This window comes from Macrosteles quadrilineatus, unplaced genomic scaffold, assembly GCF_028750875.1.
Source record: "Macrosteles quadrilineatus isolate MER2022 unplaced genomic scaffold, UCM_ALF_1.0 Scaffold_8__2_contigs__length_117827958, whole genome shotgun sequence".
Taxonomy (NCBI): Eukaryota; Metazoa; Arthropoda; class Insecta; order Hemiptera; family Cicadellidae; genus Macrosteles; species Macrosteles quadrilineatus.
In genome coordinates this window covers 23,215,713-23,241,357 of record NW_026542601.1, presented here as the reverse complement: position 1 = coordinate 23,241,357, position 25,645 = coordinate 23,215,713, and the positions used below count along the sequence as shown (strand labels likewise).

At 34.9% G+C, this 25,645-nt stretch overlaps 1 protein-coding gene and 1 long non-coding RNA gene across 2 annotated transcripts; one reads left to right on the top strand and one right to left on the bottom strand.

Moving 5' to 3' along the window:
* Positions 1 to 3,205: 3,205 nt before the first annotated feature.
* LOC128999231 (lactosylceramide 4-alpha-galactosyltransferase-like) lies at positions 3,206 to 24,827 on the top strand. Its single transcript, XM_054425628.1, has 8 exons — positions 3,206 to 3,444; positions 14,545 to 14,577; positions 18,026 to 18,135; positions 19,148 to 19,322; positions 20,191 to 20,389; positions 20,921 to 21,032; positions 21,665 to 21,875; positions 22,836 to 24,827. The coding sequence occupies exons 3-8, from the start codon at positions 18,032 to 18,034 to the stop codon at positions 23,103 to 23,105; spliced, it is 1,071 nt and encodes a 356-aa protein (XP_054281603.1). The 5' UTR covers positions 3,206 to 3,444; positions 14,545 to 14,577; positions 18,026 to 18,031; the 3' UTR covers positions 23,106 to 24,827.
* On the bottom strand, positions 10,155 to 12,619 carry LOC128999233 (uncharacterized). The gene is made up of 3 exons (XR_008491256.1): positions 12,427 to 12,619; positions 10,668 to 10,779; positions 10,155 to 10,264 (listed from the first exon to the last, which is right to left on the bottom strand). It is a non-coding gene; the product is annotated as an uncharacterized LOC128999233 (long non-coding RNA).
* Positions 24,828 to 25,645: the final 818 nt, after the last annotated feature.

The window sequence follows — 25,645 nt, the reverse complement described above, 5'->3', positions numbered from 1 at the left end:
AAAAAAGTCTACCAAAATCTGACTTGGGGAAGTAACTGAATTATGGTATTTAAATTAAAATAATAATTGCTCCGTGAAAAAAAAACAGATAAAAATATTTTAGCTATATATAGGGTGTAGTATATCGTTTTTAATGTTTTGAAGGGTGTGGAAACTAAAAATGCAACTTAAAATGTGATTTGACGTCATTTGACACCACAAAATTGCCGCCAAAATATTTTCCAAGGAAGAAAAACTAAAATAAAACTCACATTTAGATATAGGGTGCAGTATATCGAATTTAATGTTCACAAGGGTGGCAAAACCAATTATACAACTTAATATATGATTGTATATAATTTAAAAGCATAAGATGGAAGTCACCAAAATACGCCCCATGAAGGAAAGTTGAAAAACTTACCTTTAGAAATAAATAACTTCTTGATCAGCATTGTACGTGTTATAGTCCAAGAATTTTAGGAATAATAAAGCCATTCGACCTAACAAATTCGGACTAAGTGGAAACTTTGCACAGTTGTTTAGTAAGCCTAAATAAATAAAATTTCAAAAGTCCCCATAAATCCCTGCTGTGCTTCAGCCGCCATCTTGGAAAATGGCGGCCAGTTTTCACTTTTTTGACAATATTTCACAAACTATTGGTATTAGAGAATTTTTGTAAATACAAAAGTTAAAGAACGTCTAAAAATACATCTTTTTTATATTACAAGGTTTGCTCTATATCTAATGTTTATTGAGATAAATAATAAAAGTTAGTATTAAATAAAAAATTCCCATGTTATTCTTATGGAGGAAAATAAAATTGTTGCAGTTTGCTTATTTATGGATATAATTTTATCAAACTTGGCAAATTTATTTATTATATAATAAGCTATTAATATTTAACATAAATATACACTTTAGTACCCTCCCTATAGCAGTAAACCTAGTACTCGTTAAATTTAAAGTTATTTAAATAGGGAATCTATCTTAAATTTTTAGGATATATTTTAGTAATGATCCAGTCCGGCAAATGGAAATTTATTTTTTTTAACAATAGTTTTCCCTTATTAATATTAGTAAGTTTAAAGCTCACTCACTATATTTTCACTACTATGTAACTACTTACATGGTAGGCCTACTTATTACTCCCGGTATAATTATGTTGACGGTTAATATTAGGAAATTCAGCCTTAAAATCCGGACTTAATGTGGCTGAGGCACAGCCGGTATTTTCAACTAGTCTCACTGTACTTAACTGTGCAAAATTTCAATTTAGTCCGGATTTTAAGGTTCAATTTCCTAATATTTACCGACAAAAAATATACCGGGAGTAATAACGTAGGTACCACTTAAGTTTTTAGTAGTTACATGATAGTGACAAAAAAGTAAGTGGGCTTTAAATCGTAATACCAATAAGAAAAATGATTAACATTGTTAATATGATTGAAAAATGAATATCCATTTGCTAAAACTATATCCTAAAAATGTAAGATAGATTCCCTATTTAAATAACTTTAAATTTAACGAGTAATAGGTTTACTGCTATAGGGAGGGTACTAAAGTGTATATTTATGTTAAATATTAATAGCTTAGTATAAAATAAATAAATTTGCCAAGTTTGATAAAAATATATCCATAAATAAGCAAACTGCAACAAATTTATTTTCTTCCATAAGAATAACATGGGAATTTTTTATTTAATACTAACTTTTATTATTTATCTCAATAACCATTAGAGATAGAGCAAACCTTGTAATATAAAAAGATGCATCTTTAGACGTTCTTTAACTTTTGTGTTTACAAAAATTCTCTAATACCAATAGTTTGTGAAATAATATTGTCAAAAAAGTGAAAATTGGCCACCATTTTCCAAGATGGCGGCTGAAGCACAGCAGGGATTTATGGGGACTTTTGAAATTTTATTTATTTAGGCTTACTAAACAACTGTGCAAAGTTTCCACTTAGTCTTAATTTGTTAGGTAGATTTTCCTAATATTCTTCCACTATTATTAAATTTACGGAAAATAAATTACAGAAACGTCTCTTGAAATAGCCTATCTTTGGAACTAGGTTTTAGTTTTCAATCTTAACTTTTATAAAATACCAGTAAACTAATATGCAACTTAAAATGAGATTTTACATTATGAGACGGTAAGACGGGGTACCGGGGCACATGAATTATTTTTACATAGGATACTGTATTAAAATAATGGTATAATAGTGTAGAAATAATTCGATTTCAATGAACACACTTTTTAATATAAATACAGCCGAGAATTCATACTGCTAATAAAATACTGTTAAAACTGACTAAAGTGTTAAACAATAGTCCCACATATCTATCATTTGTCACCTTTTTAGAGATTGTTACTATGAAAGAAATTACTCTGTTACTTATTTTCATTGAAATCAAGGGTTTGCCCATTTGTGCATGTGACCCCTTTACACTGACCACATGTCAATGCAGTGAATTCCTTGAGATCATGGTATTTGTTCATAACGGATAGTTTTCCTATTCCATAGGGCCTCTATTTGGTACTACATCCGCAACGAGCGTGTATGAAGAGTATGAGCGTCTAAGGTTTAGGACCAAGTACCCTTTTTCCCTTTTCAAACGTGTGTTCATTGAATTTGATTTATTAATATTTTAAAATACCATTATTATTCCCTATGTAAAAATAATCCATGTGCCCCGGTATCACATCTTACGCCACCGTCTCATGATGTAAAATCTTATTTTAAGTTGCATATTTAGTTTACTAGCATTTGTAAAAGCTAAAATCGCCTTACTACAACTTGTAAAGGCAAGTTTTTTTTAACTTTTCTCCCCATGGGGCGTATTTTTGTGATTTCTTCTTATGACCTTATATTTTATACAATCATATTTTAAGTTGCATTTTTGGTTTTGCCACCCTTGTAAACATCGAATTCAATATACTACACCCTATATCTAAAAGTAAGTTTTATTTTAGTTTTTTCCCCATGAATCTATTTTGGCGGCCATTTTGTGGTGTCAATTGACGTCAAATCACATTTTAAGTTGCATATTTAGTTTCCCCACCCTTCAAAACATTAAAAACGATATACTACAACCTATATATAGCAACAATATTTTTATCTATTTTTTTTCATGGAGAAATTATTATTTTAATTTAAATACCATAATTCAGGTACTTCCCCAAGTCAGATTTTGGTAGACTTTTTTTTGTGTTGTGTGGAGGTATAAAACCTATAAAACTAATGAAATCCGTTAAAAAACCTTTTGAATCAATTTTGTTGAACCTCCGCTATATATTTCTCTTTAATTACCGGACTATCAAGCAAGTTGTTTATTTACACTACACTGGGGGGAAGAGACTTGTTTGTTGTTGATGATGAGTAGGAATGATGACTGTATGCTCAATTTTCTGAAGTAGAAACATTGTGGCACCTCAGTCCTCCTCTGTCTAGTCTGATGTGCTGGTGGTGAGTTTTTGTTTCTAGTTTGGAATTCAAGTTAAGTTTTAATATTTATCAGTCTTACATAATATTTATATGCAAATTAGACCTACGTGCACCATTAAGATAAGTGTTCCTTTTAAGCTAGCCTAGGCCTAGGCCTAGTGCATGATGTTGGCTAAGTTAACTTAGTCCCAACCCAACATAAGTCATTAGGTAACTTAGCATATTAGGCTGCATTTTAGTAGGCCTATCTGTCCTACACTAATTCAAATGAATATATTGATCAATTGGCCTGTATCGAGTAGGTTATTTCATTCAATAAGATATCAATAACCTAACCTAACTAACCAAATGAAATAGCCTAATCAATATATCGATATTTTTCATTCGAATGAGTGTAGGACAGATACTAAAGTGCAGCTACTTATTAGGTAGACTAGGCTAGGCTATCTTGTGGGCATATTAGACCTATATGATCAAACTGTTAGGCCTAAGTTAACTTATTGGTAACAGTTATAGGACCTTACCGGTATGTGGTTATTGTACACTGTCATTCAGTCTTTAATTTAAGTCACTGTTATCTTAAGCTTAGTTAAAATTACATTAACACGTTGAGTGCTGAAAACCTCTAAACAGGCGCTCGCCAATGGCGGCGAGGTCCAGGCGAAGCCCCGGCACGCCACTGTATCAGCTACCGGTAATTGGCATTAAATATGGTGATTGTGCTGAGGCGTTACCTCGAGAGTGGACGTAGACCTAGTTCACTGAAACACCCAAAGGTAGCAGCACTGCCTGCATCCGTAACCAGTGTCTTTGTAATATAGCTCGAAGAGAGAAAATCCCGATACCGGGACAAAAGCATTGCCAGGCAGGTTTTTAGGGCAATTTTCAGTACCAACCTACACCAAAATAAAGCTTGCATTCTAAGCTACAGCCTGGCAACGATTATAACGTTCCCCACCAAAGCTGAGCTCATACTAAACTAAGTTAATGTAACTTAGTAGTTTTTTTTTTTGTGTCTTAAGAAGCTAGGTACAAGCCCGGAATTGTTGTTCACATTACTTCAGGCTAGACCTAGGGGTTACGGCATTATCACTTAGATCAAATCCATTGGTGATTTGGCAGGATTTGAACCTGGGACCCCAGGGACCGGAGTCCTTTGCTCTAACCACTAGACCAGCTTTCTCCCCAATGTAGTGAGAGTGGCGCTTGAGGAAAAAAGTGTAAGCATACAAAAACTCAAATTTGAAGGCAGTTGACTTACTTTGTCTTTAGTGCCATCCATGTTTATTTCTTCAAGTCAGTTCGCACTGATTCCACTAAAAAAATCACAGTCTTGAGTATCGTCAGTAGAGCTACTTATATAGGCCTAGGCCTAGAAGAACGTGGAGGAAAAAAAATTGCCGATTAGTATACCAGTGGGCCAGATAAAATCAGGATATTATTGTTGGTAAAATAACTAAAATTGTTGGTAAATAGCTAAGTAACTTGTTGAAAAATTTGTTGGTGAATTTAAATAAGCCTTACTAATAGTGTGACTCCAATACAGGACTGTTGCGTGGTTTATTGGAGCCCAGGGCGGGATGTCGTCAGGGCCCCCCCCCCCCCAAAACACATAATAAGTGATGTTCGTTATACAAAGTTGCGTCGCTATCTGCGTTTTAATTCCCATTCCCAACAACCGACACCTAAGCGATAGGTACCGCCTTACAAAATTGCTAGATTCAGGAATAATATATTTAAATCACTTAAATTTTTTATGAAAATATTTTTTAATTGTTGATAGACCTAGTTAAATCTATACAATTAATGTAAAAAAAATATTAAAATCTATAAAAAGTAGGCCTACTAGAGGCTATATATGTTATTAACTAATACAGTGCAATTGAATGTACTCTGACACAATATTCACATAAATAACTTGTAATCACTCATCAAACCACAGAAAACATAGCCTACTATGATAACACAGAATGCTAACCGCATGGTAAAAAGCATTAAGTACTCGGAGAGAGCTTTGCCTGTCAATTCGTAGGCAGCGCCACAAGCATACCAATGCACCAGCATAGCAACGCTGGTGGCGCTGCTTACGAATTTACAGGCAAAGCTCTCTCCGAGTACTTAACGCTTTTTACCATGCGGTTAGCATTCTGGGTTATAGTAGTATGTTTTCTGTGATCAAACTAAGCTGACAGCTGAGAAGCTGAGCTGAGACTGCCGTGGGAGAAAGGAGTGATTGGGGTAAGGGTTGGTGGTAGGTGGGGAGGGGCGACACGTCAACTTGTACATATTTGAAGTCATTGCCATGAGTCATCATTAGAGTCCCAAAGGTCGGCCGTCGGCCGGTCAAGTGAAATAAAACATTGCAATAAAACTTTAAAGTAGTATACTGTACAAGCAAATCCAGCTACTCCACTATCATAACATATTTAATTTGGGAAAACGTTGCAAATATTTAGGCCCTAACGAGATAGGTATTGAATAATATGTATTTGTTCAATAAATACATACAACGTAATATTCAAAATTCAGTTATACATAACTTTCCAAAATATGTTATGTAAGTTACATCTAACCTCTTTTAGCGAATTTCCCATATAGGGAATAAGCTATTACCGTAGTACTCATGGTAAGACCTGGACCCGGGACCGATTTTTTTTTCGTTTTGAGGTCCCTAGAGGCCAAAAACACCATCCGTTCAAATTCATATATATATATCTAATATATAAAATTCTCGTGTCACAGTGTTTGTCTGCAAACTCCTCCGGAACGACTTCACCGATCGTTATGAAATTTGGTGTGTAAATTCTGTAGGTATGCGAATCGGACGTAAACTATTTCCCGTTTCGAAATTCTTAAAAGGGCTCCGCCCCAGTGGCTCTGGAGTTTCCCATGTTAACCTTATGAGAAATGGAATTAATGAATCTTAACAGCTGTTTCAATTAAACAAGTTGGTTCTGTTCTATGATGTTCAATAGCATTAAAGTTACAAGGATTACCAACAGGGTGCAGCACTATTATTTCTTTTACATTTTATGACAACAGCTAATTTGCAACCAAAAGGTGAGTGAGCGTAGCGAACGAACTTCAACCTGGAGGCGAGTTAGCGTAGCGAACGAGCTAACCTGAAGGCAAGTGAGCGCAGCGAACGAGCTCCAACCTAAAGGTGAGTGAGCGTAGCGAACGAGCTCCAACCCAAAGGTGAGTGAGCGTAGCGAACGAACTTCAACCTGGAGGCGAGTTAGCGTAGCGAACGAGCTAACCTGAAGGCAAGTGAGCGCAGCGAACGAGCTCCAACCTAAAGGTGAGTGAGCGTAGCGAACGAGCTCCAACCCAAAGGTGAGTGAGCGTAGCGAACGAACTTCAACCAGGACGTGATTGAGCGATGCGAACGAGATCATCTTGAAAATTAAACGTAACGGTACTTTCTTTCCATCGGTCTGTCTTAGGGGAAACCTATAACTTAGGCGATACGAAGTTCGCCGGGTCAGCTAGTATATATATATAAATATATATATTTATATACATATGTGTCTGTTAGCGCGATAACTCGAGCAAAAATGATCCGATTTTGATGAAATTTGGTACAAACGTGTAAACCTACATTTATTCGAACGAGTTCACGAACCAGCATGATCGGACCATGGGAACGGGGGTTTATGGGGGCTTTTATGGGGTAAAAATGGGTTTTTCCCATTTTTGACCCAAAAAACATCAAATTTTGCAATTTCTTCCTAAACTATTTTGTAGAGCTTAAAAAAACAAATAATTTAGTATATTGAAGCGTTATAATGCGCCTAATGGTTACGGAGAAAATTCCAAAAAATTGTAAATTTAAAATTCCCATGTTATTCTTATGGAGAATAAGTAAACTGTTGTAGTTTGCTTGTTTATTAACATATTTTGCCCAAATTTGGAAAATGTTTTTATTTCTTACTAACAATTAACATTTTACATAAAAAAACACATTTTCCTACAGTTACCTAACAATGTACATGTTCTCTCACTGGTTTGAGAAAGCAAAGTGGCCCATTCGCTCATCAGTGAGACAATGTTAACATTGTCTCACTCTAATTACTTTGTCTCACTCTAGATTTGCAACGTGAAGGCACGAAATAGTGAGCGCGTAACATGCAGGCAACGTCGTATGTGCGCGAAATACGTTGGCAGCACTGGCTGTAAATCAGCTGGTCAGCTGTTGTACTGTTGTATTTGTCACTTCACATTAAATGTTATATTAAAAGTTCACTTCTGTGTAAAAATAGGTTAAATGTTTCTTCACAAATTTATTTGTTTTATGGTAACTGTAGGAAAAGTATAATGTGCAACTCGAGTTAGTTCAAAGTACAATTGCCTCACTCGAGAAACCATTCCTCACTCGCCTACGGCTCATGAGTAAGGATTTCTCTCGAGTGAGTCAATTGCTCACTTTTCTCACTAGTTGCACAAATAACTATTACCCTCCCTGTTGCAGCAAACCTAAGTATGTGTTAAACTGATTCTATTTAAATAGGGATAAATGTGATATTTTAAGGAGTCATTTTAGTGTAAATCCAATCAGGCAAATGGAAATTCGCTTAGTCTGCAGGTTTGCTGCGGCGGGGGTATTTTTTAAATTATGTTGTATTACCTTTGCCGTAGCACCTGCAGCGCCCCCCTGACCGCGGCGCCCCGGTCGCCCCACCCACGCGACGGCCCTGCTGCACTATGCAAAATTTGCATTAAATTGGTCTTAGTCTGAATAATACACATTAAAGTGTAGCTACTTTCAATTAGCACTTGAAATATGTTAATGTTGTATAAGCTACCAAGTTAGAAGACTATTATTTAAACTTCCTTCTGGTTGCTAAAGAAACTTTGGTGGAAAAGTAATAGAATGAAATTACCAGGATTAAGTTACTATACTTAAATGTGATTCAGTACTCCAGGAAATGTTTAACTCTTTAGTTATCTTGAGGCCTTTAGATAGCTTTATCTTTGGAAGAGTTGCCTCATTAGAAGTTACTAGTGTCATCAGCCATAAATATCAGAAATCATAAAAACGGTCATCAATCAAACCAAATCAGTTGGATAGGGGATTTTTTTACTTTTAAATAATCTCTGAAGGGTATTTCAGAACTTTTTATTCTGTCCCTAGTGAAAAAAATCCAGTTACTGGCCAGGTTCTGGCCCAGGTTCCAGAATTGGCAGGAACCTGGGCCAGAACCAGAACCTGGCCAGTACTGTTCCAGAACCTGGCCAGTACTGTTCCAGAACCTGGCCAGTACTGTTCCAGAACCTGGTCAGTACTGTTCCAGAACCTGGTCAGTACTGTTCCAGAACCTGGCCAGTACTGGTTCAGAACCTGGTCAGTACTGTTCCAGAACCTGGCCAGTACTGGCCCAGAACCTGGCCAGTAACTGTTCCAGAACCTGGCCAGTACTGGTCCAGAACCTGGCCAGTACTGTTCCAGAACCTGGCCAGTACTGGTCCAGAACCTGGCCAGTAACTGTTCCAGAACCTGGCCAGTACTGGTTCAGAACCTGGCCAGTACTGGTTCAGAACCTGGCCAGTAGGCCTACTGTTCCAGAATGTATTGGTTGTTTGAGCTTGCGAAGACGACCCACTTTTACATGAGAATGATGTGAAAAAACATAATTGTGTTAGTATTTTATCACGTCTTTCACATTTTCTCAAATTAAAATACAGTAACGTTTTTGTATCCATAGTTTTTTGTATTTTACGTGAATAACTCGTTAAAAATATTTACCTTTTTACATGAGGGAAAGGAATTTATCGACGGGTTTTCCAAAAAATTAAATTTGTATGCTGATATTTTTACATTATTGGTACATGACGATTGTTTGTTATTTCCATTTATATAACTCTTTTGTAGAAAATGATTGTAAAGGGTCACACTCTTGACTTACACTTTCCAATCAGACAAATACTGCCATTATCTTATCACAATTTCCACTCTTTTCTACTTACTGAAATCAATGGCAAGACTCATTAATTTTATATAGGCCTAAACCATGGTTATTGATGAGCATGATTACTTCTTACTGAAATGGTTGAGGACCCTATAATTCTGCAGTTTATGTAAGATTAGGTACTCAATTACAATAGACACTGTTATACCTAATAAAAAAAAACTTTTTTGTTATTTCCGTGCTATTCAAACCGTCAAACAAAATGAAAATAACCAAATACATATCTAATATTACCATGAATGTATCTAATATTACATGTCTAATATTAACATGAATCTCAATCATACCTAATATCAGACAATTTTACGGATTGATACACAATTTTTAATTGAGGTTAATTAACTTTTTAAAATATAACAATATTGATTGTTAAATTAACTAATTTCTATTGAAACTGTTTGTAAAGATGGCTTTATGCCAGCATTTTATCGATTTTTTATGTAGGCCTATAAATCTTAGGCCTACCTTAGTGACAAAATCAAAAGACAATGCACAATTTAACACAGGATTATTAGGTCTACTAGCTCCTTTGTTGGTAAAAGAATTATTATTTGTGAATTTTCTTCTATTTTAGTCAGCAAGGTAATACTGTTGTTAAATTGATCATCCATTACAAAATATTTAATTTTGTTAATGTTTATCCATAGGTATTTGAAAAATTACCTCATTAGCAAATGTGTAGGCCTTAATCAATATTCAGCATTATACTCCAACATGTATGTATTTAAAAATATTACATTAGATCTTTGCACTTATAAATAATAATGAATTTTAAAGACATAAAGATTATCTAAAGACTGAGTCCATGAGCCATTTATGGGATGCAGTCTTCGTCCTCCTCAGTCGTTTCTCCCTCCTCAGTCGTTTCTCTCCTGAAAAAAAGTAACATTATATTATTAACATTGAATATATTCAACTGGTGTTGGATGTAAATTTTTAAGAGATGACTCATGAACAGATTTCTTATTCTAAAGCAGAATCAGAACACCTGGCTTCTTTCAATTTACTGAGCCCTTTTTTGCCATTAACTCCTTAAACATATCATTTTGCTTTGGTTGAGAAAATGTTGCAGTTTCCAATAAAAAAAGTGTTGGTTTGAATTTGTTTGTCTGTAGGCCTACCTATTACTTTTGATATCTTAGAGAGATAGGCTATGTGCAAATAAATCAAGCATCAACTCTGTATAAGGCAAATGAAACATTAGGCTAAGTTTTTACATTTTGCTTTGATGGTGACTGACATCATCTATTAATCAATCATTAGGTATCAAATTACCTTCCTTCCTACTTGCTAACAATTCGATTTCATGACGGTCTTAGCCAATCTTTTATCACCGTCTCGATGTTTCTTTTTCTTTGGCCTCTGGAAACTGGTTGAAAAACAGCTTCTGTAAGAAATAACAAGAAGTTTGCTATTATTAATAGTAAGTAGGCTATGTAGCACTAGTAACGTGTCAAAATCTAATCTCAAAACCACCAAAACTTTGAAAAAGGTTTCAGCTTGAAAAGGTTCCATCAGCGAGTTTCTAGATTCAAAACTTTAAATGGGGAAGACAGACAAAAAGAAATTAAACCTTTGACAAGAACTTCATGCACACTTTTTTAACTTTATTTTTTTGCAATCTCGAGTAACGGTGATTTGCCGTTGGGAATAAATAAATTTGATTGAATCAAAATCAGCTTAATATATTTCTCAATGCTGTAAAAGGGCCTAAAAATCAACCATAATAAAGTTTTCCCAGATCTACTCATGCTTAAATAGGGTACAGTTCACAAAACTCGGCATGGTGCAATAAGGTGCTTCGACAAGCATAACCCACGCACATAAAATGTGCCGCAGCCGATTCCCATTCAATTATCACAAATTTCAAAAGTATGGATACAATAACCAAGCTATGTAGGCTACATACATTTATTAACAACATAAAATTTGTTCTAGCCTAACTTACTTTCAGTTAAGAAGTAAACAGGCCTAGAAAAATCCATACCGCTTAAGAAACGTAACAGATTTTGACGCAAATTGGTTAGCTAGAACTTAACTTATATTTACTTATACTTAACTTAACCTAGGATATGTAAAATGTCGCAAAGTTCAGGTAAATTAGAACAAACTGGCTGTCACTGTCAATACCGTATGAATAAATTATTGGTAAGTTATCAGTCGAGAAATGTTACCAATAAGTTAACTTAATTATAACATAAAATAGGCCTCATCCATAGTGTGACAGTAAATAACAAATTAAGTTATTCTAGGAATTGGTCAAACAAATACGTTAGATAGGAGTACATTTTCGGTTTGTTGGAAGTTATTTTTGGTTAGCTAATGCTTTCTAGCCTAAGTTTAATTTACTGCGCTTGGTTCGATTTTATTTTCATCCTACCCTACCTAGCAGTACCGGTAGCCTATTTTTAACTTATGCCTAAGGAATTTATTTTATGAAATCAACTATCCTTTAAGGGTGTAAGAATTATTTAGGTGTAGGGCCTAACAATTGAATTTAAGATATTTAACTTGTAACCTAACTTTTAATCTAGGCTTTGACTAACTTAAGGCTGACTGCATAGGTTTAAGAAAATGATTGTAGTAGGCTAAGTTAGGTATATTCCTATATAGGTTATTAAAAGTTGCAGATTTGAAACTGTGGCCAATGATTCACCTAAGTAAGGTTAAAAAGTGATATCGCATTAGGACATGCAGTAAAACGTTAGGACTCCGTTCAAGTAAAAACCAAACTTTCAAAGAAAGCCCCATCAAGGCTATAGGCCTACTAACAAATGTACTAAGATTAAATCCAATGCAAATTTGTTAGGTAGTCTAAAAACTTATAACTGTAAGCCAAAGCCTGGCTAACTCATTTAGGTTAGTTTTCTATAAGTAACTTAACTTAACTACCGGTTTATAACTTAACCTAACTTTAATCAGTTTAAAGAAAGACTAGATGTTGCAGAATTTTTATCGAACCTAATTTTTGATGTGTAACTCACATTGAAACTTATTAACTAAAGTAGGCCTAATGTTATTTTGAATTCCTTACCTTGGTTTGGGAGACAGCCTCTTCAATAACGATATTCTTTGGTGAAAGAAAACTAAAAAACTGAAGGTAAACTACCTAACAACAAAAATCTTAGGCTACTAATATAATATGGATACGATTATACACTATTACATTTTAATTTTAAATTGAAAGGACTAAGTTATACTTTTGCAAAGTCAAGAGGTTAGGCACAACAGCCAAGGAGCCAAGCAAAGATGGCGACGCCGATCTTTTGACAGTTGGAGTTGGAACAGAAAAATCAGTCCCCTCCCCTCCTCTGCCACGGACTGCACTGGACCCTGTCATTAGCTCTCAGTCTGGCGTGAAAATTCTTTTAAATTTTAATCTTGCTCAATTTTTCAAAACAATACAGTAGTTATTTTAATCAATCTTTTATTTTGGTTGTAGAGATAATTATTCTAGGACACATACTTGTCCTATGTATGGGTATGTGGTAGTACTGTTAACTTTAATATTTTACAGGAAAAAATCACAAAAGTTGCAAAAAATATAAACCCTAATTTTCACAACACTGAGAGGTTGCACCATTTAAATTTAAATTATAAAGACCAAAATATACTAATTTTGATCAATATAGGTTAAAAAAACACAGTTTTCCTCTATTTATATAAAATAACATATAAGTTACAGTAGCTTTTAAACCGTAATTTTACAGTAATAGGCGTTGTACAATTTTTTCAGAATTTAAAGGGCTCTAACATACTTGTTATTTATAAAAAAATTTTGGCCAATTTAAAAAAATAAGATTTTGTTATTATTTCATGGGTTTTTATGGAAAAATCACCATTAAAAAACAAAATTTCAAAAAAGTTAAAACTTTGAAAACCCATGGTTTGGTACTTATTACTTGCTGAATTTCATCACAATCGGACAACACTTGTGGTCTGTAGCTCTGTACAGATTTGCTCATTATGATTATGTATAAATTAATCGTTATCAGTAATCTCCAATTTACCAAAGTGAATAACTTGTAAAAAAACAACAAACACATATAATTGAGTCTGAATTCTGGACCAGAGGCCATTATCAGCCAAGAACAATGCCAGTATCATCCAGTCCCAGCAAAAACCTGGCCAGTATAAGAATCAGAATATAGTTTTATTGCCATAATAATACAAAAATGTACTGGGCATAAGTCACTAAAACTATCAAGTAAAACCAGACCCATTAAAATAAAGATACAAACTTCAATATCAGCCCAGTACTCGCCAGAACCTGGCCAGTATCAGCCCAGTACTCGCCAGAACCTGGCCAGTATCAGCCCAGTACCATCCAGAACCTGTCCAGTATCATTCCAGAACCTGTCCAGTATCGCCCAGAACCTGGCCAGTATCGCCCAGAACCTGGCCAGTATCGCCCAGAACCTGGCCAGTCTCGCCCAGAACCTGGCCAGTACTTGTCAGTACTGTGGCAGAACTGGTCAGTTCTGTGACAGTACTGGCCAGAACCTGGACCAGAAAATTTTTTTCACTAGGGGTGTCACTTTTCATTTATCATATTTGATTTCTCCCTCAGTTAGTGGGAAATAAGCATGTTATTTGTTATAATCATAGCTATGCTTGTTTGAACTAAATACTCTGGTACAGTATCCTAACAAATGAAAACATAGTAGCCCATATAAACTTGAAAGTGTTGTAATTTGAGACTTTTTAAACAAAGAAATAATAGTCAGAAGAAGAAATAATGAAATTTAAAAATCCTTATTTCGTCAAGAATAACTTAAGGCCTAATAAAAAATTGACTAGGCCTGCCTATGTTTAAAAGTCTAATGACGGCAAACAATTGTCTCTTTTACAAATGAGCTGGTAATAGCTATTTCTAGGTTTGTAGTGTGGGGTTGTGCTTCAATTGCATTTGTGCACAATATTTTAACATACCGGGAGATAATAGGTAATACCAAAAGTGTGGTTAATAAGTTCATCCAATTACATAACAGACATATTGGACCATTATAGACTCAGAACAGTAATCTTTTAAACTATAGTAGATCCTATAGCTAAAGAAATTTATTGATTGATGTATTTAAAGTTGTGTTATTTGTCTATAATGTTATATTTATAGTTTTTTGGTGTTATAAAGAAATTTTTTTTATTTCAGAAAGAAGAATCGAGAAATGGTGATAGTGTTAAGGTAAGGGAGATTATGAAGAATATTAGGCCTAAGTCTCAGTTGGTGTTAGCCGGACTGGTTCATGGTGCCGAGCTTATAAATGTCCTTTGGACCTGGCCTGGGTACTCTGGCTACAAACAAACTTACCTTTAATTCGAAAATTTTAAGAACTCAATATTGAAAAATTTTCACATTTAGTGCATTTCCATACATTTTTTTTCTTTAAGCATTGTGTGTAAAATCAGTTGTCTTTATTAAAAGATTTATTACAATTTCCCTACATTCCACTAGTAATATTTTAACTCTTATATAAAGACAACTGTTTATGGTGCAGTTATCATGGCACCATAAAAAGTGCTTAAATACGCTTGTTATGGGGCCATGATTTACAAGCCCCATTACACAGAATAGCAGCTGATCTTACAATATTTCCACAAATTCCACATGGATATCTGGACATCGTCATCTTTTAGCTCAAATTAAAATCTATATTCAGCCCTAGCTTATACACAACAAGGGCTGTGTTGCATTAATTACATACGCCTTATTTAGGTATTTAATCATTTTACTCCAACAATATCCTAGAGCATTTTCCTCTTAGTAAAACATAAAGGATTCTTTTGTAAAAATTGGTTATTTTTAATGGTCTATGTTAATTCCAAGGTTTCCTTTCATTTCTCAGCATTGAAGCAATAATATTTTAATAATCAAATCAGAGTTGTAACAGTTGATGCTGTGTCCTTTTCTATGTAAGGCAAAGCGGGTTTTATGTAGAGAAAATCCCAACAATAACTTATCTTATAGTTGATAAGAGCAATATAAGCCTTTGACCTATGCTGTGACAGAATCAGTCAGTATTGAGGGTAGCCTTTGCACAGAAATGTTTATCTAAGCCAGTTAGTAGTTCTTATATTTCACTTAAATCAAATTAAACTCTTTTAATTTATGTTTAATGGTCCAAAGATAGTATACCGCTATGGTAAGTTCCTTCTATGAGAGCATATATTCAGAGGCTAGTCCTACTATTTTATTACTTACGGGTTTATATTTTCATTTAATAATTTTTTACCAGTTAAAACCTTTAAAATAGGTTTTATTTTTGTGCTTTAGTTGGTCTGATTTTCTATATTCGTTTCAACAAATTGCCCACATCATTGAGTGAAGGTTAACTTTAACCTGTATTTTAGTCAGTTATTTTAGATTATTCCAAACACAATAGCCTACTATTTAAAAGTTATTAATTCAAAATATTCAGTAGCCTTTAAAAACCAGTTCTACCACTTCAAAATAAGTTTAAAATATTCAAAAAAAACTATTAAAAACACTTAAAATGTGGGACTGAAAAAATATGCACTTTGCACCTGATACTTGTAAGGGATTCACAACATAATATTTTAATTCTTATTCACCATCTGAGCAACTGGATCCTTCTGCAGTGGAATTCTCCTCTCTCACCATTCGTCTCAAATATGATCATGGAACACTTTGAATTTGCTACATCGACAGCACATTTACAATAGATAATATCGATAGAAAAACCGTGCCAGAGTTTTCGGTACTTAGGTATTATCCGGAGGCCACCTTTATATAGCATGCTGCGGCGGTTATGTTAGGTTGGGTTATCATAAATGGAAAGAACACACTTTAATTGACTAACTGTCCATATTTTACATGATTACAATGTGTCGCTGCCACACCAGATTCAGGCGGTGACAGGTGATACGCGTGCTCCGGTCAACGACCTCACCTTGACATACTTGGAAGGGATTTGGTGAGCGAAAGTATGACTCATCTGTTATTGTTTGATTCATAATGAAACAAGGAAAGTCCTACAAACATATTTATAATAACCCAACCTAACATAACCGCCACAGCGCGATGTATAAGGGTGGCCTCCGGATAATACCAAAGTACCGAGTTTGCTTTTCCACCTGAACCACAGAAAACATACTACTATAACCCAGAATGCTAACCGCATGGTAAAAAGCGTTAAGTACTCGGAGAGAGATTTGCCTGTCAATTTGTAGGCAGCGCCACCAGCTTTGCTATGCTGAGTGCATTGCAACGCTGGTGGCGCTGCCTACGGATTGACAAGCAAAGCTCTCTCAAAACACTTAATGCTTTTTACTATGCATTCTGCATTATTATGCATTACAACATACTATGCATTATTATTGCATTCTGGGTTATAGTAGTATGTTTTCTGTGCCTGAACCCAGTGGCTGTTTTGAGGGGTTTTATAAATCCACCCAAAACTCTAACTCGAAAATCTTTACACAACAATACTTTCTCCTATGTACTTTCTCCTACTTTACTATGTATAAGGTAGGAAAGTAAAAATTGGTTTTACCTTTGAAATGCAACTTAAGCGGATACGCCTTCATCTATAGGCCTTTTTATAAAATATTTTGACATTTTTAAAAAGTGACAATTTTTTATTCCTTATACTGAACACGTATGCAAAGTTTTATTTGATTTGGAGAATTTTTTCAGTAATTTTTAAATAAAATTGAAAACATTGCGCCTAGCAACAATAAGTAAAATGAAAACTTTAATCTGCGTTTTCTCAAAACTATGTTTTTCATACTCCATTTACGTAAGTTTGAATAACTTTAAAACTACTTATTATTTTTAAATGAAATTTTAACCAGATGTTCTTAATAGTATTTGTTAGGTTGTGTGTCATCCTGCAATTATTTATTCCTATACAACTTATTTATTCCTATACAACTTAATGTTTTACATTAAAAATCTGATTTTTGTGTGTGACATTTTTCATATTATTGTAAAAAGGTCTACTAAAGCTGTATTTGATGAGTTACCATAGTTTCAATACACAGAAATGTTCATTGTTATGTGGGAAAGTAAAATATATTTACTTTTTTACATTATGTTGATAAACAAAAAAGTAATTCAAAATTGAAATTGTTTAAACAAATTCTTAAAATTTTTAAAGTTACTCCGAAAATTGACTTGGATAATAACATTTTTTTTATATAGCCTATAAATCCTCTAATTTGGTGAAGTAGAAACAGAATAAACACTATTTAAAATAAATAATTTTAAAAAAAGTCTTAGAAGGAGGCATATCCTCAAAGTTGTAATTACAGAAAATTATATTTTCTGGTTAGTAATTAGTATTACGGTACTTAACATTTTTTTTAACCGTATTTCTTTTCCAATTCATGCACATATAATTTATTAAGCTTATCACCTTATGTAGGCCTGTGCAAATGTTGTAATATTTTATTAAACACGTTATCTACCAGCTGTTACACTCTGAATACACTCTATGTGAGGTGTAGTACTACTCGTGAGTGTGTTAATAGAAGCCACAGCCAGATGAATATTAGTTAGGTAAACATATGTAATACTCTGCTTAGTGCTTTTCTATGTTTAAACTTGAATGAGATAACTGCTTATCTTGGGGAAATATTCTGTTTAGAAAGTCTTGTTGATCCTGTTTCAGGTAGTGATGTTGCGTCCACGCAGACTGGCTGTGCTGTCGTTGGTCTGCGTGATCTTTGTCACCCTTTGGATTTCTGACACGGACGTAAATAATACGTTGTACAGATTGTGGTGAGTTTGTTGTGGTTGGATATTTAAGTGATCCAAGTTAAGTATTACTACTATCAAGAAAGTGGATATTATCTTAGATAGAGCTTTGACATTTACCACCCATGTTATAAATACTTGTGTAAAATTGCCTTGAAGAAATGTGTTTTATATTATTTTATACTACATTTCCATGTTATCACCTTTCATTTAAAATTGATTATATTGTGACACTGATACAACAGAGTGTGTATATTGTAACCATTGTCTGTTTGCTACATATTACAGGATTATCATGACTCCACTACAATAGTAATCTGAGAAACACATTACAAATCTGTAAGATACTTGAAAGTACTTCTGGCAGTTGACATAAGTGGTGACACAGAGATATTTTGTGAAGTTTGATTTGACAGGAAAACATAGCTCTATTCTAATTGTGTTGATAGGGACATGAGTACTCGACTTTCGAGTACAACTTGAGCAGTTACTTTCTGAATATTGTTGTATCCAGGGCTTACTGAATATTGTTAAATCTTGGGTAGTAAGAAGTTGATTTTTGCTCCATGGTGGTTCAAAGATATTTTTTAGCTTGTTAATTCAGAGGTAGATTCATATTAAATTTTGTTGTTGAATCATATTCATGGTAGTTTTTTTAGAGTTATTATATAAAAAGGAGGTTGTCTTCATATAACACCCAACTGCAAACCATTTTGATGAAAATCCGGCTGAACCATCTGTGACATTTATTTTTATTTAACAAGTTTTTATTTACAATCTATTCTATACTAGAACAATAAGTAAATTTCATGGCCATTTTGAGTATTTTATTGTAACGGGTAAAACAACCAAATAATTAAATATGATAGAAGTATCTGTGTTTTGATCCCATGGAAAAAGAAGCCTAGCCCTCGGAGAGGAAAATCAACAATCATGGCCTATTTTGACTTTTTAACATATGTGGTAGATTAATAAATATTTATATCAAGATCAGTTCTTCACTAGTTAGTCTTCCATATTGCTTTTGTTTTTGCAGGTACTTCAATGGGTTCCCCAACTCAAGCGAATCAGTTCAGATAGCATGTTATTACGACAAGTCTGCCAACAGTTTCCCCCAACTATACAGTGACGATGTTCAACCCGATGGCAGCATTTTTTTCTTGGAGACGTCCTGTCATGACAAATCTAGATCTGCTCTCACTCCACGTCAGGTCAGTTTTAGTGGCTTACTAGTAGGCCTACAAACGAGTTCCCTATAGAGTTGTTATCTATGTATGAACAGAACAGTGAGGGAAAGCCAAAGTGAAATGGGTAAGAATTACAATAGTATTTTACTTCATTCAGATATGAAATTTCTGATTGTAAAGCGTCATCAGTTTTGAATTTAGATGGGAAGACCAGATTAGGCTTCATACTAAGGACTTGTGTATGTTACTTGGAATATCATCTTGGTAACCCCATGAAAAATTGATGCGCGGTAATTAAGGACATCAGTAGTTTTATCTCCCAAAACCTTTTTTAGAACCGTTATGTGTTCATTTTTCTGTCTGTATTTGCAGGCACAAACACTTCCAAAAATTTCAAATTTAAATGAAATGCTGTACAAAAATCAAACTAAAATCTATTTGAATAAACATTAAACGTTTGAACCTGGTTTATTCATCTGTAGGAAGAGGAATTGGGTCCCTTTAAAACTCTTTTTGTTGTTGTTTTGCCCATATATTTTGGATACCGTATCTCAAAAGTCAAAATGTTAAGCATCTCCGTTCTTGCAATAGCATTAGGCCTACATCACTATTGTCTCCCACTCCCACTTTTGAGGAGAAATCATTGGATTGCAATACAAAAACCAAGACAAACCTTTTCCATTAATCACCAGTTTGGCTTTTTGCTAAATACCACAAGACTCATAGGTAAGGTAAAGAACAGAATTGATGAACCTGAGTTCCCATTCAATTCATGAATTACATTATGGGCCAATCATGATATTGACAAATTGATAACAGCAAGGCTTGTCATCTATTTTATTTTAGTTAATTTCAGCTTTACGAGGCTTAGCTGAAGTGTAGTGGTTTTCAGGCATGTGCAGTGGAGTCAGCTGCCAAGATGAACCCAGATGCAGATGTTTACGTGTTGTTTCCGTCCCCCGTCACTGACAACTCCTCAGCCCTCAGTGTAGGTGTGCAGCAGCTGCTGACTTACAACAATATCAAACTGCGACACGTCAGTATGGACGAATATTTCCGAGACACGCCACTCGACCAGTGGTATTCCTCTGGTAACTTTCCATCAATACACCCAGCGTTGTAGACTATACACGGAAGGTTGTATCAATAGTCAAAGAAACCAATTATGCTGCAAATTGAAACAAAACCTCTTTAAACTACAAGTTTAGTTTATGAGCCACTCAAACTAAAAAATCAAAATTTTTTGGGAAAGCAGCAGTTAACTTTTTAGGTAAGGTTTGTGTCTGACTGCCAATATCTGTTGGTGGTTAATTATTATTTTATTACTACAACTTTATTTGGCAACATTGAGATGCTTGGCAACACAATGAGCCTGTCAACTAGTCAAGAATGAACTAGTCATTGAGAAAACATTAGTTTATAGTAAGCAAGTTTTAGTTAGTATGCTGATTTTCGTTACCAAATTTAGCTTTCTTGAAGCAGGAACCAAAAATGCAATTCCATAACATTACAATCTAACAACCCCAACATATCATTATTCAAAACCTATGGACACTTATTTAACATTTAACTTTTTCAAGCTACTGTATCATTCTTTATCAGCTTTACTGTGTCACTTATAGGCATGCTGCGCACCAGCCGGTGGCCTATGTCTCACGCAAGTGATGTGCTTCGCTACATAACATTGTGGAAGTTCGGAGGCATCTACCTAGACTTGGACGTCGTTGTTACCAAGTAAGACAGTTCAAATGTTGGATAATAGCCACAATCGTACAATAATACACAATATGTAAATTTACTTAAAATATTCAGCAATTATTTTAATTCTTCGATACAATCCCTACAACTCTTAACTATTATACAATATTCTACTAATTATTCTACAATATCTGTAACTATTATAGTGAAAATTTCCGGTAATTAAACGTCATTCTATTCAAGTGTTATTATAATTAAATTATGTTTTGAGAGGTATAGCAAAATAAGCTTTGCACATGATAACTTTCTTTAAAAAGTGGCCCTAGGCCAGGATTGTGATTTTTGAATATCAGGTAGCCTACACTAGACAAAGTCCAAAGTACTGTGGTAAACTAAGCAATTTTGGCTTCTGATGTCTCGCCTGTGTGATCTTGCACAACATAAAATAGCAACTCATTTTGAAATCTCTTTATCTTATTAAAACCTCGGAGTCTGGAAAAGTCGAAATTATGAGTAGTTCTCGTTATTTCTAAACAATCTATTTTCAACCTTTCTTAAGGGCAATTGATATACTTTTTAACAAATGACTTGAATGTAATTTTTTTCAAATCTTACATCGTTGTAACTTGCTGAAATAATATACGAGTCAACCTCTGGTACTGTCACAGGAGACTGTCAAATCTCGTCAACTTTGCTGGAGCAGAGTCGTCAGAGGATGTGGCTGCTGGAGTGTTGAGTTTTTCCCGCCACGGTGTTGGACATGAGCTGGCAGCGGCTTGCGTACATCAGCTGCGGCGCGACTTCAGAGGCTACGACTGGGGCCACAACGGCCCAGGAATAATCACCAATGTGCTGCAGGATGCCTGTCAGACTAATAATGTGAGTTGTCCATAAAGTGTTCAGGAATTGGAAATAAAGGGAATCAAACTGGAATATCTCTTGATCAATGAATCAATGAGAATTATGTTATATTAGGATGTCTTTGTAAATACAGAAGGACAGTGAAGGTAAATTAATTGATCTAGAATGAATTGTTTATTATCCGTATTAGTTAAAACAACTTGGTAAACATAAATGACTCCAAAAGGTTAATAAAAGTCTTTTATAGGCCTAGCTTAGTTTTGCTCTTAAACAGTACATGTTTGTAACTTCTTTACCCTTCCAACAACTATTTTTTTTTTTTTTTTTTAGAGAGGAGAAATTTTGAGGCTGTCCATCAGGAAATAGACTACCATTACTTTATTTTATGATGCTTTTCAAAACATATCGCTTCTCAATAGTTATTATTGTGTAACTAGGGGGCGAAGTGGCACTTTTCTGCACATAAGAAAAATGTTTACGCATGAGCCGTATGCAAGTATGGAAAGTTTCTCGAGTGCAGCAAAGGCAGTTTGCACTTGTTTTACACATTATATTTTTCCTACACTTACTATAAATCATATAAATAATTAGTCTTTCAAACACTGTACAACACGTACGTACAGTGTGCGCCAAAGTAAGGCTTTCTGTACTATAAATCTGTGCAAGGAAGCCCACTTTGTCAAGTGACTGTAGGAAAAACATATTTTCACACCAGTTTATTCACTTTAAAACTGTGGTACTGTGAAAGAGAATAATTCAACTATGCTCTCAGTATTTACCTAAAGCTACTCATTTAATTTGTAATATTTGCTCATTGATTCATGATGACTGTGGCTTATCACCAAACGCAAATCTTGACCATTTTTCACAATTTTAAATTTGCCGTGACAATAACAAAACACTATCATATTTAATAAGGTGTAGTCACAAAAGATTTCTAAATGTATCCGTTGAATTTACCTTTATGCTTTTCCCCAGGTTATAAAGATGACTCCAGATAGATGTAAAGGCTTCACTGTGTTTCCGCCAAGAGCATTCTACCCTATACCCTGGCGGCAATGGCAGTTATACTTTAACTCTACCAGAAGTACCGAAACTCTCAGAAAAGTTTTAGGGAGCTATGCAATTCATGTATGGAACAAGTTTAGCAGCAGTGCCAACGTAACTGTGGGATCCAATCAGCCTTATGGAGTGGTCGCGAGTCAATTTTGCCCAAGAGTTTACTCTTCTGTTGGCTCGGTATTCTAATATCATCATACCAGCAGTACAGACTGATGATAAGTCAGTACTGTCCAAGAGTGTATTCCTGTGTTGGCTCGGTAATGTCATCATACCAGCAGTACAGAGTGATGATAAGTCAGTACTGTTCAAGAGGGTATTCCTCTGTTGGCTCAGTATTCTAATGTCATCATACCAGCAGTACAGAGTGATGATAAGTCTGTACTGTCCAAAGGGTACTCCTCTGTTGGCTCGATAATGTCATCATACCAGCAGTACAGACTGATGATAAGTCAGTACTGTCCAGGAGTGTACTTCTCTGTTGGCTCGGTATTTTAATGTCATCATACCAGCAGTACAGAGTGATGATAGGTTTGTTCTGTCCAAGAGTGTACTCCTCTGTTGGCTCAGTATTCTAATGTCATCATACCAGCAGTACAGAGTGATGATGATAAGTCTGTACTGTCTAAGAGTGTACTCCTCTGATGGCTCAGTATTATAATGTCATCATACCAGCAGTAGAGAGTGATGATGATAAGTCTGTACTGTCCACGAGTGTACTCCTCTGTTGGCTCAGTATTCTAATGTCATCATACCAGCAGTACAGAGTGATGATGAAAGTCTGTACCGTCCAAGAGTGTACTCCTCTGTTGGCTCGGTATTCTAATGTCATCATACCAGCAGTACAGAGTGATGATAAGTCTGAACTGTCCAAGAGTGTACTCCTCTGTTGGCTCAGTATTCTAATGTCATCATACCAGCAGTACAGAGTGATGATGATAAGTCTGTACTGTCCAAGAGTGTACTCCTCTGTTGGCTCAGTATTCTAATGTCATCATACCAGCAGTACAGAGTGATGATAAGTCTGAACTGTCCAAGAGTGTACTCCTCTGTTGGCTCAGTATTCTAATGTCATCATACCAGCAGGACAGAGTGATGATGATAAGTCTGTACTGTCCAAGAGTGTACTCCTCTGTTGGCTCAGTATTCTAATGTCATCATACCAGCAGTACAGAGTGATGATGATAAGTCTGTACTGTCCAAGAGTGTACTCCTCTGTTGGCTCAGTATTCTAATGTCATCATACCAGCAGTACAGAGTGATGATGATAAGTCAGTACTGTCCAAGAGTGTACTCCTCTGTTGGCTCAGTATTCTAATGTCATCATACCAGCAGTACAGAGTGATGATGATAAGTCTGTACTGTCCACAAGTGTACTCCTCTGTTGGCTCAGTATTCTAATGTCATCATACCAGCAGTACAGAGTGATGATGATAAGTCTGTACTGTCCACAAGTGTACTCCTCTGTTGGCTCAGTATTCTAATGTCATCATACCAGCAGTACAGAGTGATGATGATAAGTCTGTACTGTCCACAAGTGTACTCCTCTGTTGGCTCAGTATTATAATGTCATCATACCATCAGTACAGAGTGATGATAAGTTAGTACTATCCAAGAGTAGCTTACTCACATGTATAGTTAAATACTCAGGTTGTTGGTTAAATTGCTATTTGCCAATTCTACTGGCAACCAAGTTTGATCATGACAAAAAGTGATATTACTTTTCTCTACATTATAATTTATTTACCTATTGCATTTAGAAATGTGACATAATATTACTTAGTTTTAAATGACATATTATACAAATTTTATTTAGGCTACCTCTTTCAAATATTTTTATACATAATTGTGTTTGTTATATATGTTATGTTTTAAATGAAACCTTGACAAATTATATATTTTATGCTCTTATTTTGTTGTTGTATATCCTTAGTCTCAACCCATAGTTTGTTAGTTTCCGGTCGTAATATAAACAAAAACGCAAAACATCTGACATAGTTTAGAGAATTGCTGTCCATTTTTAAGTGACGTACACTTAGCTTGTACAGCAATTCTACACTGTACAGTACAAAATTTTGGTAAATTATTTGTTTTACAGGGATTTTTTGTTATATTTTATTTAAATTTTTAGAGTGAGTAAGCATACATATTTGTATTCTTTAAAAGGTATATTTTTATCAAGTAGGTACTGGACTATTATACTCCTTTCACAATATTTAGGCGATTTTAGGGGAAAAGATCTATCCCTTCCTCTTAACCCTTTCCTTCAAAATAATAGCTCATTAACAAAACAACCTGCGCAGAAACAAAAAGATCACGTGGTTCGCGCCGGTAAGTGTGGCGTACCATTCAATCGTGCGTGGCTCGAAACGGCCCAGGGTTCTTTTGTTTCTGGTATTACTATACCTGTTTTTTTTTTAGAGCCCAATACTAGAGCAAGATAAAGAGCTTGGTGCACCTTTAGAAGAAAACCCGGACTCAATGGCTACACAATAAACAATATACCCTTGCTCTTGTACGCTTGCATACGTTGGCTCATGGTTTGACTGCCATATTTTTTTTAAGTATGTAGTACAATGTGTCAGATTAAAATTATGATAGGGTTTATGGCCTCGCAGTCACCAGATTTTGACAGAGCGCTCAGCACAAGAACATAAAATTCAATCAATGAAAGAGTCTTTAGGTCTTCTTTCCATTAATAACGATAAGCTAGATTTTAAACGGACCAG

Excerpts from the sequence above, each read along its gene's own strand:
- LOC128999231 (XM_054425628.1), top strand. The coding sequence starts at position 18,032 with ATGTTGCGTCCACGCAGACTGGCTGTGCTGTCGTTGGTCTGCGTGATC. Across the intron at positions 18,136-19,147 it reads AATACGTTGTACAGATTGTG|GTACTTCAATGGGTTCCCCA; the intron begins GTGAGTTTGTTG and ends TTGTTTTTGCAG. Across the intron at positions 20,390-20,920 it reads CGACCAGTGGTATTCCTCTG|GCATGCTGCGCACCAGCCGG; the intron begins GTAACTTTCCAT and ends TGTCACTTATAG.